Here is a 23551-nt window from a genome sequence, read left to right as displayed (position 1 = left end):
GCATGTGGCCTCAGGAGGCAGGATGACTCCACAGATGCCCGTGCCTGTGACCACATGTGAGGGACACTTATGCTAGGTCCCATAGGCCATACTTCAACTGCCACTCAGAGTTCTTAATTCAGGTGAGGGAGCCTAGCAATAGTGCATGGGAGATTTCCCAACCAGATCCATGGACCCAGACCGCTCCCTGTGTCACCTCTCCATCCTTCCCACTAGACAGGTCCTTCCATTCCGAAAATTCCCTTTGTTTGCCTTTTGCCTTTGGCATGGCATGGGGAACCTGCTCAGGGCTGCAGGTGGATACTCTAGCAGCCAGGAGCTGCATGGCCCAGTGCTCACTAGCTCCTTTTCTCTGTTGCCAGTCTTGAGTCTCCATGGAAGAGCTTTTGCCTTCCTCCCACCTCCCTAACTCCATGAGAAACGGCACAGCCAGCACCGTATGTTTATTTACTTTGCCCATGGAGGGGGTCAGGCTGCAGGAAGTGGCAGCTGTGTCGTGGTGAGGGCTGTGCACAGGGAGCCATCTGTCTCCTGTCAGCTCCAGACCCAACAGGGCACGGCAGTTCTGTTAGTCACTGGGTAGGAAGCCCACCAGCCCCTCGGTGCTAGGGGCCTTGTTTTCATGTGAGGCAGGCAGCAGACTCTGCTGTCTCCTCAGGCTGGCCATGAAAGGTCCTTGGCTCTTGCCCTGCCCTGCCCTGCCCTGCTAGGCCCTCCAGGGGAAGGAGGCTTTGTTGTCTTGGGATGGCAGTGAGGCAGAATTGGACTCCTTGGCCTGCTTGGTTTCCCATCTCTGGGCACAGAATACTGAGTGCAAGCCACAATCCCTAGAGAGAAGAGCATGAGGCTGTCGGTTGGCACCTTCCTCACAGGCTCCTGCAAAGCCTTGGCCATGCCCTCCTGGCCGCCCTCCCACACACCCATCATCAGGCAGCATTCATCTTGGCTGAGGGCGAATCCTGGTGATGAGGTCACTGCAGATATCGAACATCAGAGAACACCAGAGCTGCCTCAAGGCCCAGCGCCAGACCCCACTTTGCCCTCCGCCCTGAGCTGACCGTTACAATTTCCCTCCTTGGGTCCTACCCTCACGTCCTAGTGAGACAAGCATCCTGTGCCTTTGGTACATGCTGAAGCCTCTAAGGCCTATTGGCTGCTGAGGCTGTGACAGAGAATGGCTCGGGCAGTCTCTGTCACAGCTGGATGTGGACACCTTGTCTATCCCTGACCCTGCATGGATGACACCCAATATGATGTCTGCATACTGTTTTAGTTGGCAGTGATTCCCAAATGAAGCCCCCTCCATCCCTCCCAAACTTCATTGTCTGGAAGGAAGTTTCCTCACATCCTTGATGGGAGTAAGCGTCTGGATGTGAAAGTAAAGGTCTGACTTTCCCTGTGTGTTAGCAAGTGTAAGCGGAATGGCCCTGGGTCTGACGCTCTCTGTGTGTTGTGGTGTCGTGTTGCTCACTCTCTGGGATCTGGAGGGCCTGGTATTCAGTATCGTGGTAAACCTGGGCTCTGCTCCCATGCATGATTGACCCACTTACTGATCACTGGAGCCCCATCGTATTGGCTATGGCTATGGGTGTTCTGAGTTACCGCCCACCTCTAGACTCTAGGACCTAAGTGAGGAACCTCTGCCTTTATGGGCACCAGAGTCTTCCTGTAGTTAAAAGGGGAGGAGCCAGTTCAACTAGGAGGAACTTACGATCTCAGAGAGCAGCTCCTTTCTCAAAGGGACAGATGATCAGAGCGCCCCAAAGTCACAAGTTCCCAGCCTACTAGAGCCCACAGGGAGAGGTAACTCAGAACACTCATAGCTGTAGCCAAAAAACATAGACCAGGCAGCTCATAGCCAACAACACCGTGCCCCCGGGCTCTGGAGGCCAAAAGAAAAAGAGCATGTGAGCAGGTGGATGAGCAGAAAGTGCGGTTTTCTTAGCGCTGGACAAACCAGTGTGGGGAAGCCTCAGTTTAGCTAAGTTAAAATAAGCAAATGAGCCGGGCGATGGTGGCGCACGCCTTTAATCCCAGCACTCGGGAGGCAGAGGCAGGCGGATCTCTGTGAGTTCGAGACCAGCCTGGTCTACAGAGCTAGTTCCAGGACAGGCTCCAAAGCCACAGAGAAACCCTGTCTCAAAAAAAAAAAAAAAAAAAAAAAATAAGCAAATGATTTTACTTTGAGATTCCAGTGTTGGTGTACATGGCTTCCCGTGAGAGATCACTTAGCATGTAGGTGCTTACGCCATGGGCCCTGGCTGTCAGAAAAGCAGCACCTAGCTCGGGAGTTGCTCTGCAATTTTTATTTGGCACCCTGTGTCTTCTGGGAGGAGCATTCTCCTGTGTAGGGTAACCCTAACTAAACTTCTGTATGGCAGGGTATTGGTAGCGTACACCTTTAATCCCAGCATTCGGAAGGCAGAGGCAGGTGAGTCTCTCTGAATTCAAGGCCAGCCTGGTCTATAGAAGGAGTTCCAGGACAGCCAGGGCTACATTCCGTGTGTGCAAACAATAACCGGAACCCCTGTGGAGAGTATGTCCGTGTCTTTAAATACCTCGTGTCCCATTGACGCCCAGCTGGCACAGCCTGGACAGTTTACACCTGGTGACATTTAGAGGAAAGCTGGAGGAAGGGAATATTTGGTGACTTGACATTAAGTCCTCTGGCTGGTGGTTCTCCTTTGCCAATATACCGAAGGTCTATAAAGCATGTAGGCCTAAAAATAGCTGCCGGGACTTGGTGTCATCCCGGATGAAGGGCACCTGCCCCATTTCCTTGGCTTTCGGATACCCTCATAATGTCACAGTGAAATGCCATCCCAGCGGAATTAGCACAGCTCATTAAGCCCAGCTCCTTGGCTAGGGCGGTGTCAGATGGAACTTTAGGCAAGACAGATGGGACCTCAAAAGTGACCACCCAATTGCTGCTGCCATGACATCTGCCCAGGGGTTCATAGTGAAACCAGGCTGCTCCTAAAGTGAAGTCCCAGTAGGCCAGTAGACACCAGTCGGAACCCAGCCTGCAGCTAAATCCCTCTGGTCAGGTGGTCCTGCCGCTAATGTTTTGCCCTTCTGCTTAAGTTGCTCAGCCCAAGGTGCCACTGCCTGAGGATCTCACAGTCCAGGGCAGGGTGGTAGGAACCCCTCCCCCCTGGTGATACTGTTGCTCTTAATGTAAGGCAGAGGCCTTTCTAAGGCCACAGCCCACATGGTGCCCCTGCCTTCCCTTTGTGACAAAGGCTGAGCAGTTGTTCCCTGGAGTGGACAATTCTGCTTTCCTTCATGACACAATTTCTAACCCGGCTGTTCCCTGGGATTGGGAACTCCACGTGCTATGGAAGGTGTGCAGGATACTAGTGCCTGCCACCTTGAAGCCCCTTGGCAGAGGTCCTTAGCACCCTCCAGGGACAGTGCAGACACCCCTAACTCTCTAATGTCTAACGTGCCCTCCGGGGACAGTGCAGACACCCCCCCAGCTCTCTGGCGTCTAACGTGCCCTCCGGGGACAGTGCAGACACCCCCCCCCAACTCTCTAATGTCTAATGTGCCCTCTGGGGACAGTGCAGACACCCCCCAACTCTCTAATGTCTAATGTGCCCTCCAGGAACAGTGCAGACCCCCCCCCCCAGCTCTCTGGTGTCTAACGTGCCCTCTTTTGTTATGCCACAGCCTGAGACCGAGGACGAGAAGAAGCGCTTTGAAGAAGGCAAAGGCCGCTATCTGCAGATGAAGGCGAAGCGACAGGGCCACACAGAGCCGCAGCCCTAGGAGTCTTCCTTCTGCCCTGGGGTCAGCACACTGTGGCAACCGCCCCGTGTGCAGTCACTTAGAAGTAGCCCCCATGGCCAAACCCCAATTTCCATTGAGAGCTGGTGTTGTGTGGTGTTACCTGTGCACCAAAGCTTTATTTATATCCCTCCAGTAACTGCTCCCCAGTGTTGTCCCCAAAGCCACCACGGACACCAGAGCACACTGAATGGTCTGTGAAGAAACCAGCACCACTAATAAAGCTGCTGTCTGGCTGGACCCATGATGCCTAGGTGGTCATTTGTCTGAGGTAGGGGTGGGCTGTTTTCTCACTGGGGGTCAGCCTCCTGTGTGTGGCCTCAGCCCTCCATTCCTGGGAGCTCACTGCCTTCCTCCCAGGCCCCACCCCTCCCAGCACCAGCTCTGGAATCTCAGAGTTGCACATGGGGTCTTGTATTGTAGTGGGAACCCTGGGACCCCACTGCCCCTATGCAGCCTGAGTCTTGTGTGCATCCCCTCGGCAAGGGCTCTTGTCCGTCTCTGTGCGTAAGGGCCTAAGCAGATGATGGGTGGGGAGAATCTGCACTGCCTGGTCTGATCCCCTGGAAAGAAGGTCCAGATGCCACATCGGATGGGAGACTCGCAGCTACTCAGGCGGGGGCTACTTGGAGAGGCTTGTGTGGATGAGGGTCTGGGAGGCAGTGTGTCAGTTGGAGTCAGGGAGTGGTTGTGTAACTGTAGGCAGCGGTGTGTGTGTGTCTGTGTGTGTGTCTGTGTGTATGTGTGGTGAGGCACATGTGCATGTCTGTTTTACTGTATGAGGTTCTGTGCACATCCATCTGTGGTGCTGTATGTAGCAGTTGATGTGTGCTATGGAACTGTCTTTGTCACCAGGATATGTGTGTGTGCTTGTGACCCAGCTGTCTTAGGTGTGTAGGGGTACACAAATAGCCACCAAGGCCTCTCCAGGGGCCAGGACTCCACCCCCTGCCTACCAAACAGCCAGAGGTGGCGCCTGGGTTTATCCCTGAAGCCCAAACATCTGTCCCACCGCACGGGGAAGGCAAAGTGTCCTGCCAACAGCTGCAGCCTATCATACAGCTCCCTGAGGCCCCTGGAGGAAGAACCCAGCTCCAGATGTGCAGAAACACCAGCCAAGAGCTTCAGCTTCGGAATCTGTCTCGGCCTGGGTCCCAGAAGACGGGGTTACTTCCTGCCTGGAAGTAGGAGAGAGGACCAGCTCTCCCACATAGAGCCACATCAACTCTGCCTGTCCCGCAGATCCCTAGGCAACCTTCAGGTCTCCAGCCTAGGCCACAAGGACAGCCTTGATACAGTGATGAGGCCACTCTCGGGCCAGCAGAAAGCACACTAGCAAGATCTGTGAACCCAGACCCACCATGGCATCCTAAGCAGGACCTAGGCCTTGGGCTCCCTGAGGCATGTCCTTCATAGACCCAGCAATAAAATGCTACACTTGGTTACAGCCGCCCTCTGCTGGCAATCTATTTATAACCAGGGTCGACTGCACGGGAAACCCTGGGGAATGTTGAGGACACACCTAGAGCCTTCCCAGGCCCTGCATATTACTATGAACCCTCTATTAAAAAATGTCGACTTCTGAGGAGTGACCCTAAGGTCCACCTGGCACCCAGGGACAGAAGTAAGCTCCTGAGTGAGGGTAGCTTGCAGGACACCAGGCATCTGTTGGATTGCAGCTAAGGTGTGTCTGGTCCTTGGTGCCCATCTTCCTGTGGGCACAGGGAGGCAAAAGGATGGTCGTGTCCCACACAACCCTGAGTGGCCCAGAAGATTGTGTGCCGGTTGTGTCACCGGGATGGGGGTCAGGATGTCAGCTCTGCTCTGACTGGAGAGGTCTGAAGAGTTCCCTCACATAGGAGCTGGGCAGTGTAGGGGTGACAAGCCTCACCAGAAGTGTTGACAGAAGGTGGGTTCCAGGAGTCAAGCGTCAGAGGGGACAAGGCTGAGTCCACCGGTGAGGGTCAGTCACCCTGCAGCCCCGAGGTTCCCGCACTGTTCCCAGCAGCGCCCAAGGCACAGGTATTAAGTTGGAACCTTTGGTTGGCCCAACCCTGCCTCCTGCTACTCTGATTCCTAGAAGCCACTAGTCCTCAGGCGCATGAATCCTGTCCCTCATTGTCAAGGATGCTAACATGACATGGCTTCCTCCCTGACTCCCCATATCCCCTGTCCTGTGTTCTCCACCTCCAAACTCCCCTTTCTCTGGCCTGCGAGGCCCGCCCTTCAACTCCAGGCTGTTTAGGGGCAGCCGCGAGAGTGACCCAGTCCCTAAAGGCCCCAACGTGGGCGGGTCCCGTCGTGCGCTCTAAGGGACTTCAGTGCGGCTGCTGGGGCTACGTGGCTGCCGGGAGTGAGGGGCCAGCGCGACGCGGCCGGGAAGGCGGGGCGCGGCCAGGGGGCGGCGCGGAGGCCCCGGCAGAGGCATGCGCCGTGGACCGCCCCCCGCCCCCGGCCGCTTGAGCTCAGCCAGCGGAGCGGCGGGAGCCGAGCGCGGTCGCGGCGGAGGCGGTGCCCAGGGAGGGAGGGCGGCGGGGCCGAGCACAGCGCGGCGCTCTGGCCATCGGCAGCCGCCGCCAGGATGCCCCGACCCGCGGGCTGCTCCTCCGCCAGCCACCCCCGCAGCCCCTGGCGGCGGGGTCTCAGTGCCAGGGCGCGGGAACCGCAGCCGGAGCCGGAGGCGGGAGCAGCGAGCTAGAGCCTCGGGCGCCCGAATGCTGGGTGAGCGCCGCCGCCCCGGCCCAGGGGCACCGAAGGGGAAATCCGGACGGGAGGACGGGACAAGAAGGCTCTGAGAGCACCTGGTGGGACGTGGGGTTCGTCGGAGTGGCCGTGGACAGCCTTTAGGGCCAGATCGCCCCACCACCACCAACTTGGGGACCTTCAGGGTAACTTCTCCGAGCCAGCCTCTCCCTCGGCTCCCCGCCTTCAGGGCTGGCAGCGCAGTCCTTGGCTGCTGGCAGCAGGCAGGCGTGGCTACTTTATGGGTCCCAGGCCCCTATGCCCAACGCAAACTGAGGGTGCGGGTTTGAGACACAGTCCCACCCCTAAGCGGCTCCCCAGGCCGTCGCTTGGACGCGCCCTCGGGGCTGGAAACTGGAAGATCTATAAGAGCCAGGCCGGCAGGGATGCGCCTTTTAGGGGCGGGTAAAAATACCAACCGAACCCCGGGAGACCGAAACCTATAAGTGGGGTGTCAAGAGGCGTGCACTGCGCTCTGTGCCCTGGGCCGCCGTCCATCTGGGCCTTTGGAGACCTTTAGGCAAACCAGAGGCAAGCTCGGAGGCGATATCACCAAGCGTAAGCTTTTCGGAGACCGGTGGGCGCAGCCCGAACCTGGGAAATCCTTTCAAGTTCTGGGTTCTCTTTGTTGCGCAATACAGCCCCGGGGCTGAGCGGCCTCATTGGCCCGGGGTCGTGACGTCACGGCCTGGCCCTGCCCGCCGACCCTGCGGAGGGAGGAGGCTTCAAGGCCTGTGAGGGTCTCTGGATGGTCTCACCTGCTTTGTGGCCTGCCTTGGGGGAGGGCGATTTGACGGGGTTCCCGGTAAGGAGGTGGGAAGCATCCTCCTGGAAATGTTGGAGACGCTTGGAATCCATTGCAGAAGGAGCTTTGCTGGCTAGAGTCGCCAAATCGCGGTGGGGCCCAGTGGGGTCTGGCCCCCAGTGACTGCTGCTGTGGGCGTCAACCGCGTGTCCCCACCGGCTCTTCACTTAAGAGGATCTAGTATCCGTCCCCCTCCCCAACTCTACAGAACATCCCTCTCCTCCCAGAACACAGCCTCCAGGATTCCTGGGGTCAAATATGGCCTGTCCTGGCCCATTGCTCTCAGCTGCCCTCAGCTTGGTTAGGATCTATCCTTCAGGGATGAGCAGCTCAGACAGCCCTTGCTTCTAGGAGCAGTGAAGTACCTTGTTGGGGACTTTTTAGAAGGACTTGGAGACCATGACGTTGGTGTCTGATGCACGCAGTTTGAATCCTGGCTCGGGTTCATAAAGACGTTGGCAGGTGATTTATCACTCTGCCTCCATCGAAATGCCTTTCTGTCGTGAGGATGGCAGCAGTGCCACCCAGTAAAGACCGGAGAAATGTGCCTCCCTCACCACGGGTACCCGGGTCTCTGTCCTCTAGACCACTGAATTGAAGGCCGGGTGAGGACCTCGGTTTGGCTCTACTCCATGCTTCCCTTTGGCCTAGGGAAGTGTTTACTGATGGCTCACTGTGCCTCTGGCTCCGATCTAAGTACTTTGCCTGGCAGAGTGCACCAACTCTCTTCAAGAAAGGCATTGTCGTCTCATTTATGGATTAGAAAACGGAGGTGCAGGGGTGGTATCAAGTAACAAGCCAGGAGCTGGGGCTGGACTCCAGCTTCCTGAGGCCAGTCCACAAAGCTCTTCCTCTCTCACCTTTGTGGAGTCTAGTCTGCAGCTGAGAAGGTTGGCTAGACCCAGATGCTGGAGGAGGTTTCAGTCGGATAGGGCCACCCTGCTGCCCACCCTAGTCTCTGCAAGCATCGACCTAATGTTTGGGCAGAAGCTGCCCTGCCTGCAGCAGGCAGTAGTAGACCCTTCCCCCGGGTCAGAGTCTGGGCAGGCCTGGGGCAGACACACAAAACAAACGAAGAGTCCACAGCAGGCTTAAAGAACTGTGCACACAAGGGCTGGGTGTGGCGCACGCCTTTAATCCCGCACTGGGGAGGCAGAGGCAGGAGGATCTCTGGACGTTTAAGGCCCGCCTGGTCTACAGAGCGAGCCCCAGTACAGCCAAGGCTACATTGAGTGATCTTGTCTCAAAATTATTTTTTTTTTAAAGAAAAGAAATTGTAGACAAGACCTGCAGAGAATGTCTGCTCTGTTGGCCAGGACAATTTGGTTTTCCCTGCCTGAGAGCTGGGAAGCGTGACTGCAATTGTCCCTCCATCCCCAGCTGGAGGCACCGTGTGAGTCTGAGTGTGTGCTGGGTCCTGAGTAGTGCAGCTAATAGGGCTGCAGGGAGCCTTCACTTAGCATGGAGACCCTCTGCATGCTGCCTGTTCCAGGATGCAGTGCTTCACACGGGGAGCACAGGCTGGACGAGGAAGGGACAGGAGGACCTGCCAATCAGCCTTCTAGTAGTGTATGACACCTCCCCTACATGTTTACCTCCTGCCCGGGATCATATGTCCCTCAATCCCAGCTGAAGACTCCAGGACAACACTAGTCCGTAGCTCCCTCTGGGTGAGATCCAGGCCAAGAACGTGGTGCTGATACCTTACAGCCCCCTCTGGGAGTGGAACCCGGCTCCCAGCACACTGCTGTCCCCTATAGCCCCCGCTGGGTGTGGGACCCGGCTCCCAGAACTCTGCTGTCCCCTACATTACCCACCAGGAGTGGGACCTGGCTCCCAGCACACTGCTGTCCCCCTCACAGCACCCGCCGGGTGGTACCTGGGCCCTAGGCTTTTGAGATATGCTGTCTGCTGTCTGTTCCCTTAGCTTCCCCACAGAACCAGCATAGTGCTCCTCAGGATGGGGCCCTGATCCCCCGGCCCCACAGCCTGTGATGCAGATCTGGTCACAGTCTCTGGCTGTGCCAGGGTCTGTGCAGAGGCCCACTATGAGAGATGGTCTACCCACTCTCAGGGTGGGTGTGAGAGTGGTGGCCAGCTCGTGTCTACCTCACAGGTTACCTGGGGGATCAGAGAAGGCAAAGGGAGGTATGGGGGGCTGGGTAAATGCTCAAAGTGCCTGGGCTCGCTGTGAGACATTACCTGGTCTACACCGCAGTTCAAGGCCAGGCTCTCCAGGGTTGCATAGTGAGACATTGTCCCTTAAAACCCCAGACTGAGGATGGAAAGATGGCTCAGCAATGAAGAACACTTGTGCTTCCAGAGGACCTGGGTTCAGTTCCCAGCACCCTCATCCAGTGGCTTACACCCACCCGTAACTCCAGTTCCAGGGGTTCTGATGCCCTCTTCTGGACTCTGGCGGCACTGCATGCGTATAGTACAAACACTGAACGTACATTACATAAATCTTATAAAGAAAACTCAGTGGCAGTGAGGGAATGTGTACTTACTCGGCACCCCTGTATACTGCCCCTTGGGCCTCCTGCCCAACAACTTATGAGTTTCTTCTGGGACAGCAGCCTGGTGTAAGCCAGGGCCGTACAGGACTCTTCGCCTCTCCTTTGGAGCTCTGTGCTGTTGTCTGATATCTCACTGAGTGTCCATTGCTCCCTCCCCAGCTGCTTGTGGCCCCTGGCATCACCAAGCCCCGACGTGTGAGGGCTGCTGCATCGTGAGGAGGAGGAGGATGCCTCAGCCACTTGCCAGCTCCCGTCTGCACCATGAGTGATGAGCGGCGGCTGCCTGGCAGTGCGGTAGGCTGGCTGGCGTGTGGAGGCCTGTCACTGCTAGCCAACGCCTGGGGCATCCTCAGTGTGGGTGCCAAGCAGAGGAAGTGGAAGCCTCTGGAGTTCCTGCTGTGCACCCTGGCAGCCACCCACATGCTCAACGTGGCGGTGCCCATTGCCACCTACGCCGTCGTGCAGCTGCGGAGGCAGCGTCCCGACTATGAGTGGAACGAGGGCCTCTGTAAGGTGTTCGTGTCCACCTTCTACACCCTCACCCTAGCCACCTGCTTCTCCGTCACCTCCATCGCCTACCACCGCATGTGGATGGTCCGCTGGCCAGTCAACTACCGGTGAGCACCGACGTCTGGGTGTGCCGTGCCAGGAAGGACTGCGGGGGGGGCATGCAGGTAGGGGTACTCATGACTGAACAGGGGTGTCACGGCACACAAATGCCTGACGAGAGGGACAGGTGCACGAATGGCTGTCCAGTGAGGAACCCAGGTCCTGCAGTGCTGGCTGGGTAGAGACTGTGGGGAAGGTTTGTCAGGGCCCTCTGTGGTCCCTTGGTGAGTAACGCCAGGTTTCTCTGTCCTGCCCTGTCCCATGCCAGGCTGAGCAATGCCAAGAAGCAGGCGGTGCACACAGTCATGGGCATCTGGATGGTGTCTTTTATCCTTTCGGCCCTTCCTGCCGTTGGCTGGCACGACACCAGTGAGCGCTTCTACACCCACGGCTGCCGCTTCATCGTGGCTGAGATAGGCCTTGGCTTCGGCGTCTGCTTCTTGCTACTGGTGGGTGGCAGCGTGGCCATGGGCATGGTCTGCACAGCCATTGCCCTCTTTCAGACACTGACCACGCAGGTGGGGCACCGGGCAGACCGCCGTGCCTTCACTGTGCCCACCATCGTGGTGGAGGATACGCAGGGCAAGCGTCGCTCCTCCATTGACGGCTCGGAGCCTGCCAAGACCTCGCTGCAGATTACGGGCCTGGTGGTCACCATCGTGGTCATCTATGACTGCCTCATGGGCTTCCCTGTGCTGGTGGGTGAGGCTGTTGGGTAGGGAGCTTCTAGGACAGCCTAGGTACTGCATCAGGTGGCTGAAACCTCAGGCTTGACTTCTGAGCTGTGAATTATCGCTCCCATTTTACAGATTTGGAAGGCAGAGTTCAGAGAGGTTGAGAACCTGCCTAAAGTCAGGGTAGATGTGATGAGACTTGAGCCCTTGTCAGCTGAATAGGTGGGGTCTTTTTGTCACACCACAGAGGTACTTTCTCCCCTCCCTCAAGGCCCTTTCCATGAGAAGCAATGCAACTGCCTTCCCCTGCACAGGTCCCAGGATGTGGCCGGTAGGTAGAGTAGGTAGGGGACGTTGAATTGGTGTAGGGCAGGCCCCTAACACCTTCTCTGAAGTTGCACTTCCTTGTAAGCCTGGAGAAGGTAAATGAAAGGCTCCCTAGATGAAGGCCTTGCTAGCCACGGTGCAGCGGGACTGCCTGCAGTTCGCGGAACAGCTTGGACTAGGCTGGCTCAAGATTGAAGTTTACACTCGGTAAACAGCTCCTGTCTTACTCCTGCCTCAAAAGGTCTGGGAGAGAAAGAGCCAGACCAGAGCCAGCCTGCCCACATAGCCTTGAGTTGCTGCTGGACACAGTCCCAGAGAAGACCCAGATCCAGGGCAGCTTCAGAATCAAGGGCCTCTCGGGCAGCATCCCAGGCTCTCTCTGACACTCTGCCCCCAGCAGGCCAAACACCCTCCCCCTCTAGGGTCCTCACCTACAGTGGGGCCTTTATGTCAATAGTAAGAGCTAAGAAACTGCCCTGAGTAGCACAAAGCCCTGAAAAGACGGGAGGGGCCACCCCAGCATGTTCTCGGAGCTGGGAAGTGGGTGCCATCGATGGAGCCCCTCCGCTTGTCACAAGGCTTATCAACAGTTCTTACTCAGGGCTGGAGAGATGGTTCGGTAGTTAAGAACACGGCTGTTAGCCGGGTGGTGGTGGCTCATGCCTTTAATCCCAGCACTCGGGAGGCAGAGGCAGGCGGATCTCTGTGAGTTCGAGACCAGCCTGGTCTACAAGAGCTAGTTCCAGGAGAGGCTTCAAAACCACAGAGAAACCCTGTCTCGAAAAACCAAAACAAACAAACAAACAAACAAAAAAACAAAAAAACAAGAACACAGCTGTTCCTGCAGAGGACCTGGGTTTTGTTCCCTCCCAGTATCCACATGGTGATTCACAGCTACCCATAGACACGTCTGTGGTGTACATACATGCAGGCAAAACACACATAAATAAATGCTTTAAAGAGTGAAACTAGCCAAGCACTGGTGGTGCACGCCTTTAATCCCAGCACTAGGGAGGCAGAGGCAGGCGGATCTCTGTGAGTTCCAGGCCAGCCTGGTCTACAACGTGAGTTCCAGGACAGACTCCAAGGCTACAGAGAAACCCTGTCTCAAGAGAAAGGAAGAAAAAAAAAGCCCATTTCACAGATGATGAAATGGAGCCCCTGAGAAATCCAGCGGCTTTCCAAGGATTACACAGATCACAGAACAGACACGCTGTGCCCATTTTTGCTTTGTTGCAGCGTCGTTAAACACTTCCCAAACTGAGGAGGGGACCCTGGGAAGAGCCCTTTGGCTGCCGGGGCTCCTCTGGACTCTGAGCTTGGAGGGCCAGAGCTAAGGAGGCCATTGGCCCAGGAAGATATGGCAGGGACAGAAACAGGCTTGAGGCCTGTTTTTCCTGGCCTGTTCCTTTGCAGGCAGGTGGCAGTAACTCACGTCACATCATCCCATTGGCACCCGTGAGGCGGCTGCCCGCACACTGAGGGGTGACATGCACAACTGAGCTATACTCAGGGTGGGCACGGGACCCTGCGGGCACGGGACCCTGCCTGTTTCCTGCAGCCACCACCTAGTCCTCCTTTTCCTCTGGGCAGTGGGTTATGGGTTCTGCCATGCCGGTGGTGCAGCTGTGGCTAGGAGGGATGTTGTAGGGAGGGCCCTGTAGGTCAGGCTAGCCCTGTGCCCACAGGTGGTGAGCTTCAGTAGCCTGCGGGCTGACGCCTCGGCGCCCTGGATGGTACTGTGTGTCCTGTGGTGCTCAGTGGCCCAGGCCTTGCTGCTCCCTGTCTTCCTCTGGACCTGTGACCGCTACCGGGCAGATCTCAAGGCAGTCTGGGAGAAGTGCATGGCCCTGATGTCCAATGATGAGGACTCTGACAATGGTAAGGACAGCCTCGGGGTGGCCTTTGGGGAGGGCGGCGCTTGGGTGAGATCACTGGGTATCAGATGAAATAGTCATTTGGTATATCCCCACCGCATGGCACTTAGGTGACCATGTTCACCACCACCAGATATTCCTGTAGTGATAGTCTGTGTACCAGGAGCTGTCAGCCTGTGGGGGGTGTTTAGTCCCGTGGAGTTCCCACCCCAAATCTCAGAGGAGCAAAGAAGCACAATATGGCAGCCTTCAGCCTCACAGCTGAAGTGTTCTGTATCTGGGATTTGAACTCTGAACCTTGCCTGCCCTTTCTGCAAACAAGTCCCTTCCTTATGGGGATCCCTAAAAACCTTCCTGTTGCTCCCACGTTGTCATGGTGCCATGCTTCCGTCCTGTCCTGCAGAGACCAGCTTAGATGGCAGCATCTCCCCGGACCTAGTATTGGAGCGCTCCCTTGACTACAGCTACGGAGGTGACTTCGTGGCTTTGGACAGGATGGCCAAGTATGAGCTCTCTGCCTTGGAGGGAGGCTTACCCCAGCTCTACCCTCTGCGGCCCCTGCAGGAGGATCGGATGCAGTATCTGCAGGTAAGGTTGAGGCAGAACAGAGGGGCCTCAAAAGTCTCTCTTTCTCTCCCTCTGTCTCACTTGCTCGCTCTTGCTCTTGTTCTCTCTCCCTCTCTCGCTTGCATGCACGCACGCAGAGATCAGTGGCAGTGGATGGCTGTCAGCCTTTGGTTTTTACCTCGAGGTCACAGTCTGTGCGGGTGGGCCCATCCCCGTGCCCTGGAAGAGGTATCCATTGGTGTCTGTGAACCCTCCCATGAGACTTTCCAACTGACCCAAGCTCAGTCAACACCGAGTTTCAGAGAGGTTGTCACATGCCCCAAATCTCAAAGCACCGATCCAGGGGGTCCTAGTCCCTGACCCACACACTGCTCTGCAGGGCGCGGGGAGGCATCAGAGCGGGTTTCCAGGAGGGCACCCCCGTTTCAGCCCGGCCGGGTGCTCGCAGGTCCCACCCACACGGCGGTTCTCCCACGATGACGCCGACGTATGGGCCGCCGTCCCGCTGCCCACTTTCTTGCCGCGCTGGAGCTCCGGCGAGGACCTGGCAGCCCTGGCACACCTAATGCTGCCCGCGGGGCCCGACCGGCGGCGCGGGAGCCTGCTGGCTTTCCCTGAGGACGCACCCCCATTCCGCCCGCGCCGTCGTTCGGCCGAGAGCCTGCTGTCCCTGCAGCCCTCGTCCGTGGATGGTGGCCTGCGTCGCACCCACGACTCGCCTCCGGGCAGCCCGCGTCGCCGCCCCGGGCCCAGCGCCCGCTCCGCCTCGGTCTCGCTGCTGCCCGATGCCTTAGTGCTGACGGCCTTCGAGCTCGAGCCCCAGGCCCTGCGTCATCTACCCGCCCCAGCGCGGCCCTTCCCGGCCGCCTCCTACTGCACAGGGCCTTGTGAGGTCCCGACGCCTCCTGGCGGCCGTGCGCAACGCAGCCATGGACGCAGGGCCACGCGCGCGCATGCGGGGCCCCTGCAGACCGGCCTGAGCGCGTCGTGGGGCGAGCCCGGAGGCTTGCACGTGGTGGGCGGTGGCAGCACCAGCAGCTTTCTGAGCTCGCCTTCCGAGTCCTCGGGCTACGTCACGCTGCACTCGGACTCACTGGGCTCTGCGTCCTAGGGCCCTCACGGGCCTCTCCAGAGACGCCATACAGATGGGAGAGGCGCTGCACCAAAGATGCCACCGCATGTGTTAGGAGCGCGGACAAGTGCCACCCACCCTAGGGGTGATTGGATGGTTGTCTCTGCGCCCCTCGTGTGGTTCCTTCCTTCTGATATCGCCTGGAGGAATGATGGCCGCCCTTGATGGCTGCATAGGACATAGACCTGCTGCTGAGCACAGCACCTCCCAGGAATGGACAGACTGTGCCTTTGAAGTGAGTGGCATCTGCACACTTGGTACACCTCCCCCAGCCCTCTGAGGCTAGACTGGGTATATAGGGGACTCTGAGACCCGTCCACCATGAGAAAGGACAAAGTCTGTTCTCGGAGAAGCTTAAGCCAGAAGCTACAGGACGACATTCATCTTTACTGGCCCTGCATCTGCCTCCCCTCAAGGGTATGGCCTGTAGAGCTTCTATGAGCACAGGGGTCTTCAGAACCCAAACAAGTTCTACTGAGCAGGCTTCCCCGTGACCTGCCTCAGTTTCCCTTCTCTGATGAGTGGATGACCATGATACATCTCTCAGGGCTGTTTGAAGAATAATCCTGGTCTATGTCCCCTCCTACTTGAATGGACCAGATGCGAGAGGTAGTCTAGGGCCTTTTGTGAGGGTTAGCCTTCAGCACATGACCCCCTGGATCTGAGGCCTCCCCGTCTCAATGACCCTGCCCTCTTGGAAACTCACCTTAGCTAAAGCACAACACCATGGGTATAACAGCCACCTTGGCCCCCATTAGTGTCCCCGTGCTCAAGACTCCACCGTATTGCCTGTCTCCCACTGTGCCGGCCACTCCCACTATCCCGGCCACTCCCACTATGCCGGCCACTCCCACTATGCCTGCCACTTCTGTATCCTGCCGTCAAGGCTGTGGGTACCCGGTGCAGAGAGCTGAAGCGATGGAAGTGGGCTTCCCTGTCTTGGTGCCCATCTCCAGCTTTGCCTCCCACCCACGCAGGCAAAGGCCCCACACAGGGTGTCCTCTACCCCTCCTCAGCCACAAAGAAGGGCTTTGCTCTTCTGGGTAGACCTCTCTCCAGGCTGTGCCAGGGACATAGGTCTTCCCTGGAAATACCCAGGCTGTGAGCTGGGATTGGGGTAGCACTGCCATGTCAGGTCTGGAGATGGTCTTAAGGCCATCACAGAGCAGCCTGTGCCCCCTTTTTCACTGCCCAATGGCCAGGTCTATCTCCTCTCCCTCTCCAGGCAGAGTTCCAACTCCAGCTGGGGATGGGGGTGGGTGACTGCCCTATCCTAGGCCTCAGAGGTCCCTGTAGTCCCTGGGTATGGGGTCAGCGAAAGATAAGCCACCCCAAATGAGCAGAGCAGGAGACTGCAGTCTGTCCATCTCTGCACGTGGGAGAAGCTTCCTCTGGCCCATTTGCTGCTGTGCCTTTAGGGACTGATGTCATGTGGGTAGGGGCAGAGGCCACCAGCTAGCCGCTGTCTGCCTCACCGGCCTCAAATCATCAATTTATCACCTTCAGTTTTCACTCTGTTTTGTATTCAATGGCAATACTTGTAACGGGGACATGGTCCCCCCCAAGTCTCTTCTACTTTTTACAAAACTTTAAGGGCAAACCCCAAGCAGCAGAACACCCTAGGCTCTAGGGCTCTTTCCCAGTCCTTGTTCAGCCTCCCTGTTTGCTGACGCCTGTAAGGACCTCGGCCACGGGTTACCGCTAAGAACGCTAACTGTATACCACCGTCCAGCCCCGAGTCAGGGATTCGTTTGTAGATTTTTGAAAAACAGCTTTTCTCTTCTGTACAGGACCCAATAAAAAAAATGTCCTCATGGTTTGCACACAGCCTTCTGAGGCTGGTTCACGGAAACCTGTCTTTGCAGCCCAAACCAGCTACTCCCCTGACGTCTGGACCGGTGTACCATTCCCTTGGACTTGTCATTTCTCCAAGCAGGTGCTGCAGTCCTAGCCAGAGAGACAGACCTGGGCCCACAACCCTAGGAAGCAGCGGGTGGGCCCCAAAGCCCACCAGTCAGAGAAAGGTCCTCTGACACGGGTGGTAACCTGACCTGTGCGTGGGGCCAGGGTTTGGTCGCCCCTGTGAAGTTGTCTCAGTACCTCTACGACTGGCTTGGACATCTCGCTCTCAGACTCTGGTGGAATTCACCGACCACTCCTTCCTGGTCCTCGCTGAGAGGCCGCCACCTAGCGGTAGAGGAGAGCAAAGTCTTCGCTTTTCTCCCACCAGCTTGGCTGACCAGAGGCCACCTTGAGATGGCCAGGGCTGGGCTCTGTACTGGTCCTTGCTCCAGAAAGCCCGCGGTGTGGGGATGGGTTAGTGTGGGAGAGCCAAGTTGCGGAGAATCCTGAGTAGACCAGAGCGTGTTTACCGGCAGGGCAAGAGCCGCCCCAAACTTGATATTACATGGTACACTCACGTCTCGGCCTCTGTACAAACAGCCAGTCTTTATTCAGAATTGCACGTGGGTACTAGGAGGTGCTGGACCCCAGGCTGGCCCACGACAGGAGCCTGGGAGAGAAAAGCTCTCCTCTGTAGTCGCAGCTCATGGTAACAGGTGCAAGAGCACTCCAAGAGCCTAGGGCTCAGAAGGCGCTATGTGGTCCCGGGCACCCGTCTTTTCAGAACATAAAATGCGCAGCTCTCGGAAGTGCGGAGCTTTGCACGGGCGGTGCCACGCAGCGATGGGTGGGACCTGGGATTGTGGCGAAGCAGCGACATTGGCGCACTCAATGCACCTTAGGGGCGGAGCCCCTGCTCTGCACCAGCACCCTGCGAAGGGAGGATCTTGGAGAGAGCGCCCACAGGGTGGGCCCCGTGCGGAGGCGGAGAAGGTCTTGGGTGGGGGTGGAATGGAATGGGAGACCCTCGCTGGAGGGGCGGGGCTCTGCGCGCTTTGTGCCCGTGGGAACGGAGCGCTCGAGGCCGGTTGAATGGACCAGGGCGGGGCAGCGATTCTCCTCGCTGTGAGGGGTCCGCTCTGCGCTGCTGGCAATCGCGACCTTCCCACCGTGACGCAGTCGTGGAGAGGGGGGTCAGGGGCGGAATGCCAGCCCCGGGTCCCTGGGAAAGGGGCACATTCCACACGTCCTCTCCTAGCTCCACTGGAGGTGGGAGGAGGGAGCTGATCTGGCTGGTGGGTGGGACCGGTGTGGGTGAATTCACATTGACCACATCCGCAAGTGGCTGCGTGGATTTTTCTGCAGCCCCACCAGGCCACCGATTGAAAGAGTTCCTGCAGTCACCATAGGGGCGCCCCAAATAGTTTCTGTGTCCCCAGACTAGACAGCGGGTGATGGGGCAGGGGAAGGGTCTTGAGTCTGAATCCTTGCCAGGAACTCACCAAGGACGCCACACCCCAAGCCCGGGTCTCGGGTTCTCGGTTTGGCAGTTTGACGCTGGTTGTGGTGCGGGAACGCCGGTAGAGGACTCGGGGAGACCTCTAGGGAGCGGGAACGGGGACAGCGAGGACTGGGAGTCACCTGCAGCGGAAGCAGGGGCCCAGAGGGCCGGGAGGCAGGGCCTGAGAATAGAGACCGCCTGCGGGCTGGCGCTGTCCATGGTGCTGCCTGCCCTGCGCTCGAGCACCAGGGGGCAGCGCAGGCCGCTGCCATCCTCTCCGTGCCGAAGCCGCTGGCTCACGCCGGGCAAGCAGCCTTGGAAGCCAGACGGGTGGTCGAGCCCACTGGGTACTGGCCAGAGTCCTGAAGAAAGGAAGGGAGGAGAGGAGGGAACAGAAGAGGCGTGGAGGATAAAAGGAAGGGGAGATGCTTAAGGACATCAAGGGAGAAGATGGTCTCCTGGGTGGGGCAGACTATGACCTATGCTCAAACTCAGGCTGCAAGGCTACAGACAGGCCAGACAGGCCTTAGCTGTCCTTCCCCACATCCACCCCAGCTAGGAGGTGGACCCTCCTCACCTACCTGTTCACCGGCTTTCTCCTTTGCCCATCCCCCATCCTACCCTTGTAGCTCAGACAGCTCTCCAGCTCTCCATCCTCCTGCCTCAGCGTCCCAAGTGCTGGGTTTACTGGCAAACGATGCCACGCCTAGCCCCAAGACCCCATGGCTAGCTCTCACATGTCCCTCCCAGTGTCTCATTGTAGATCTTCGAGCCCTTAACTACCTTGCAATGAATTCTGAAGGCTTTTCATGTACTTGACACTCAGCTCCAGGATGTCAGCCTTTTCCAACTTCCGTTTCCGTATCTGCCAAGTCACAAGATGCTCTCTTTACAGGCCGACTGGGGAGGGCTGGAGCAGTCGCTCCCCTCCTCTCCTGCCTTACCTGATGTGAGTAGTGTCTCTCCAGAAGAGACTTGAGCTGCTCCAGCGACATATTGATGCGTGCACGGCGCTTCTTCTCCATCAGAGGCTTGGAGATCTGTGGGCCATCCAGTAGTCCTCAGAGGGAGAGCCCTAGCTTCCCAGGCCTCCATTTCCTCCACCCCAGGGGTTCCCACCCCGAGAGTCCTCATCCCAGACCCTTCAGGACCCCCCAGACCTTTCGGAAGCTGCTGGCTGAGCCACTGGGGTTGCCCCTTGACGTGGGCTCCGTGCCCATTTTGTGATGTCTGCGCAGACAGTAGGCTGTGGTGCCTTTATAGGGGTACCTCGTTTGCATGTCAATGAAGCTCTAGGAACTGGAAAAGCCCAGAGGGGGAGGGGAGGGGACAGAAAAGGGATGCGACACAGGAGAGCTGTCCCTGTGTCCCTCTATGGGACCCCTTCCAATGGCCCAGGCTGCCTCTGGCTTTCAAGATGCTTCCTGTTTCCCTGAGGACTCTTTTTATTTATTTATTTTTTTAAAATTTCTTCCTTGACTCACCACTACTCTTTCAGTATGAAGACTTTTCCCAAACCCATCCTCTCCAGGCGTTGTTGAGCCAGCTACTGTAGGTTCTGAACCTCACCACAGTCTCTGCTTGCCAAGTCCTCGCTGCTTCTTATCTTCCAACATTCTTCTGGTGGTCCTCCAGTGTCACAGGGAGCTTTGTGGGCTGCATGCCACCCTAAATGATGACGACAGAGCCCTAGGTGTCCTGAGGCCGGATGAAGACAGCAAGGAGTGCTGGCCTTTCCTTTCACGCTCTGGCCACGCTGAGATGCTAAATTAGTCGCTCTAATGTCGGGACAATGTAGCAATTTTCTGCCTGTGGCTGCTCAAAGCCAGTAGCAAGTGGGGCCTGTGGGGGCCATGCGGCAACATGTGTCCCATTAAAGCATGCAGCCCGCCCGCAGGGCCACAACAGCCTCCTCCATCCAAGGACCCAGTGCCTGGAGTATTGACTGATAGGACCCAATGTGGAGGGGAGGCAGACCACCCCAGCCCCAGCCCTAGGCTTCCAGGCTTGTGACCCTGGTGAAGGACCAGTCTTTAAGAGAAAAAGCAACTGAACTGTGTGTGATAGCTTGCCCTTTTAATCCCAGCATTCAGGAGGCAGAGGCAGACAGATCTCTGAGTTCGAGGCCAGCCTGGTCTATAGAGAGGATTTCAGGACGGACAGTGCTACACAGAGAAAACTTGTCTCGAAGGGGTGGGGGGCGGGATGGAGGAAGAGAACAACTGGGGTTCAGTTCTGCATACGTTCTCTTAAGTTCGGTGGGTGGGGAGTCGGGGTGGGGACCACTGATGCTCCGAGGACAGTCCAGACTGCATTGCATGTCCCTGTCTGCCTGTCCATTGTCCATATTGTGAGGACACAGGAGGCCCTGAGACCACCTACTATATAGGAAAGGGCAGCAATCCCTCACTCCTCTCCCATTGCATCCGGGAAGTCGGAATCACAGCTGTGACTGACAAGGCTGACCTCCAGGGAAATTTTTGGGTTCAAACCTAGATAACGCCTTTTCTTGCACTCTCTGGGTCTTAGTTTGGGGGCCAGAAGACTGAAGTGACATTCCTGACAATGCCTATGAGGCCAAAGAAGTCGCGCAAGTCCTACAGTTTTTTCTGTGGTCACCGAATGAAAACAATGACCTCTGTAGGGGCTCACGAGGCTATTGCTGGGTGAAGACGCCCCCAAACCGGGCATCTTTCTGACCCCTTCACTCTCCCCCTCCCACCCCACTCTGGGCATTGACGGGCCTTGTCGGTGCTCTCCCAAGCGCCAAGCAGCGTGGAGAATCGAGACCCGCCCTTCCCCTTTCAGGCCTGGGCAAAGGCAACCAGAACTCTGGAACGTTCTCCTGCCCCCACCGCAGGGCGGGTGGACCAGGTCCGGCTGGGTTTGTACCCTGGACTGGTGATGGGGCTGAAACCCAGTGGCGAGCGCTGCCACGCGCCGGGTAGCTTTAAAGCGCCAGGGCCAGCCAGGTCCGGATGGCCTCCGTGCGCCTAGCTACGGCTTTGGGGAGGTGGCGGTGAGGTACAAAGGCGCCGCGGGGCAGGCAGGCGGGAGGCTCGGCACAAAGGGAGCAGCCAAGTGTTAAGGGCATTGTGCGGGTTGTACAAAGCGGCGCCCGCGCCCGCGTCCGCCTTCTCGGGGCCAAACTCCTGGCTCCCCGCGGCGCTCAGGCTTCCAGCTGCCGCACAGCTGTAGGGAGGCCGGGCGCGCGCCTCACCTCGACGGGTCCCCTCCACCCTCCTCGCTCTCAAGCCAAGCGAGAAGCAGAGCAATTTGTCTTGTAATTACAATACTTCCCCATAAACTGCAGCCCGCGCCTTTCAGTCCGGTGCATTAGCAAACCAATGGTTCTGCGCACAGCTTTCCCGGCGCGCTGCGGGGCGCGGGGTACTGGTCCCGCCACCTCTCCAGAATAAGGGTCACTATTAAATTTCCCTCTCTTGCTCCCGCTCGCACCCCACTACCCTCCACAGTCTGGGCCATCACCCCTCCCAAGCCTACGCCCAGGGATCCCGGCTGCACTATGTGGGGCCGTTCATGTGGGTGGCTAAGTGTTTCTTAGGTAGTGGAAAATTGACCACAAAATGTACTAATCTGCAATGTTCTGCTTTGGCTGGGGGAAGTGAGGCCCGCCACGGGGCCAGGACCGGATTCTCAGCGGTTGCACTCTGCTAGGATCTGTTTAACAGGCTTGCTGCTTGGCTGCATCTAACCTCCCACCGCCCCTTTCCTGTGGGGCTGGTCCTTGGTCATGGATCTTTCTACCTGTGAGGACTTCCCTGCTTTTTCTTCCTCTAACGCTACAACCCTCCTCCCCGCCCCCGTGCCTGCTCCTATGGCTGAGGGTTGTGCAAGCTCACACACACCAGGAGGGACCCCTCCATCTCGCCCTCTCCCGCTCCCAGTTCCTAAGCCATCTTCTTCCTTCCACTGCATAGTTTCCATTTCGGCTTCGTCCTCTAGGTAGCCTCCTCTCCCGCTAAGTTAGAGCCAGACTTTTGCATCCAGCAAGGTCACTGGAAAAGGTAAAGAGATGCAGGCTGAGGACAGCTGTTCCATCTGTCCACGAGGGACGTCTTACCTCCACCCGCAGGAAGACCCACCAGGGAGAGTGCAACGCTTTCCCAGAGGTGAGGAGAGACAGCTGCTCACCGTACTCTCTATGAGCAAGCTGGGCACAGTACACTGTCTTTTGGACTGCCGAGAAGGTCATGGACCAACTTAGAAACCCTGCTTATGCAAACCAGGATGTAGGCCACCAACTCCCTCTCTGTCTTTAGCACTCAGAGTCCCCAAGGTACCTGGAAAGGAGTACAGGCCCAGGAGGAGCAAGGGGGAAAACCCAGGCCCCTTTTGCTCATTCAAGGAAAATTGTTCGCTCTCAGCCCACCCTCGCTCCCACCCCTTTCTCACACTGAGGAATTTAAGGCTGAAAATGACCCAGTGTCTTTGTGCCTTTCCCATTTACTTTCTCGATTTTGGAAAACACGCGCGCGCGCGCACACACACACACACACACACACACACACACAGGTCTGAAAACAAAGCGGGAAAGGGGTTTGGAGCCCCCAAACAAGACCCCTCCCAGATGTCCCACTTCCCATCTCAGACACCAGCCCTAGTGTCCTCCTGAGTGGTGAGAACGCTTCCTTCCCGAACTTTCTGCTTTAATCCGGTGCTAACGGTGGAGCCTGGCTTGCAGAGCACTGTGGGTGCTGTGGTAACCGGAGGAAGAAGCCTGTCCCCCTCACAGATGTGGGACCAAGTGACGGCTGTGTGTAATTAACTATCAGGGACACAGCAAAGGCCCTGAGAGGACTCCGTCCATTGTCTCCAGATGAGGTTGGAGAGGCTGCGATTGTTTAACTCTGTTTAGCTGTGTGGAGACTTTGAATTGCACAGCAGCCAAGGGCCCTTCAGGGGACAAAGGCTGGGACTTCAGTGAGTGCATCAACACTGACCGCACCAGCCCAGCTCAGGAAGAGTGAATTCAGAGAGAACCTCTTTGTCCTGGCCTTTTGTGTCTTTCTGGAGCTGGCTCTAATCTTTAAATATTTACCCGGCCCCTTTGTGCACATATGACTTATGCGCAGTGGGCTGATGTACTCATAAATCACGCGTCATTTACCAGACTGGAAAGAGCCGCTTTCATTCCTCCAGCCTG

The 23551-nt window shown here is 57.4% G+C and overlaps 3 protein-coding genes across 9 annotated transcripts in view; 2 read left to right on the top strand and 1 right to left on the bottom strand.

The window, feature by feature from the left end:
* Acot7 (acyl-CoA thioesterase 7) overlaps positions 1-4029 on the top strand; it is a 99085-nt gene extending 95056 nt beyond the window's left edge. For all 3 annotated transcript variants that reach the window (XM_041651616.1, XM_041651615.1, XM_041651617.1), the window contains exon 9: positions 3673-4029. In XM_041651616.1, coding sequence (XP_041507550.1) covers positions 3673-3771 — 99 coding nt within the window. In that variant the 3' untranslated portion in view covers positions 3772-4029. The remainder of the gene's footprint in view (positions 1-3672) is intronic.
* A 2234-nt stretch (positions 4030-6263) lies between these two features.
* Gpr153 (G protein-coupled receptor 153) lies at positions 6264-16858 on the top strand. Of its 2 annotated transcripts, none has more exons than XM_041652993.1 (6): positions 6264-6510; positions 10015-10472; positions 10733-11162; positions 13154-13346; positions 13746-13930; positions 14358-16858. In XM_041652993.1, the coding sequence occupies exons 2-6, from the start codon at positions 10117-10119 to the stop codon at positions 15018-15020; spliced, it is 1827 nt and encodes a 608-aa protein (XP_041508927.1). In that variant the 5' UTR covers positions 6264-6510; positions 10015-10116; the 3' UTR covers positions 15021-16858. The 2 variants fall into 2 exon arrangements, with proteins under 2 accessions (XP_041508927.1, XP_041508926.1); XM_041652992.1 differs by having other exon boundaries at positions 14289-16858.
* A 656-nt stretch (positions 16859-17514) lies between these two features.
* On the bottom strand, positions 17515-22532 carry Hes3 (hes family bHLH transcription factor 3). 4 transcript variants are annotated; one of them, XM_041652873.1, is made up of 7 exons: positions 22469-22532; positions 19869-20052; positions 19545-19683; positions 19329-19424; positions 19168-19249; positions 18386-18746; positions 17515-18105 (listed from the first exon to the last, which is right to left on the bottom strand). In XM_041652873.1, exons 3-7 carry the CDS (start codon positions 19662-19664, stop codon positions 18078-18080), a joined length of 687 nt encoding a protein of 228 aa, XP_041508807.1. In that variant the 5' UTR covers positions 19665-19683; positions 19869-20052; positions 22469-22532; the 3' UTR covers positions 17515-18077. The 4 variants fall into 4 exon arrangements, with proteins under 4 accessions (XP_041508807.1, XP_041508808.1, XP_041508809.1 ...); XM_041652874.1 differs by having other exon boundaries at positions 17515-18746; XM_041652875.1 differs by lacking the exon at positions 19545-19683.
* Positions 22533-23551: the final 1019 nt, after the last annotated feature.

This window comes from Microtus oregoni, unplaced genomic scaffold (assembly GCF_018167655.1).
Source record: "Microtus oregoni isolate MIOR12 unplaced genomic scaffold, Mior012 000005F_ref0000423, whole genome shotgun sequence".
Classification (NCBI taxonomy): domain Eukaryota; kingdom Metazoa; phylum Chordata; class Mammalia; order Rodentia; family Cricetidae; genus Microtus; species Microtus oregoni.
The sequence above is the reverse complement of the archived record's forward strand: the minus strand, read 5'-3'. Positions and strand labels throughout refer to the sequence as shown.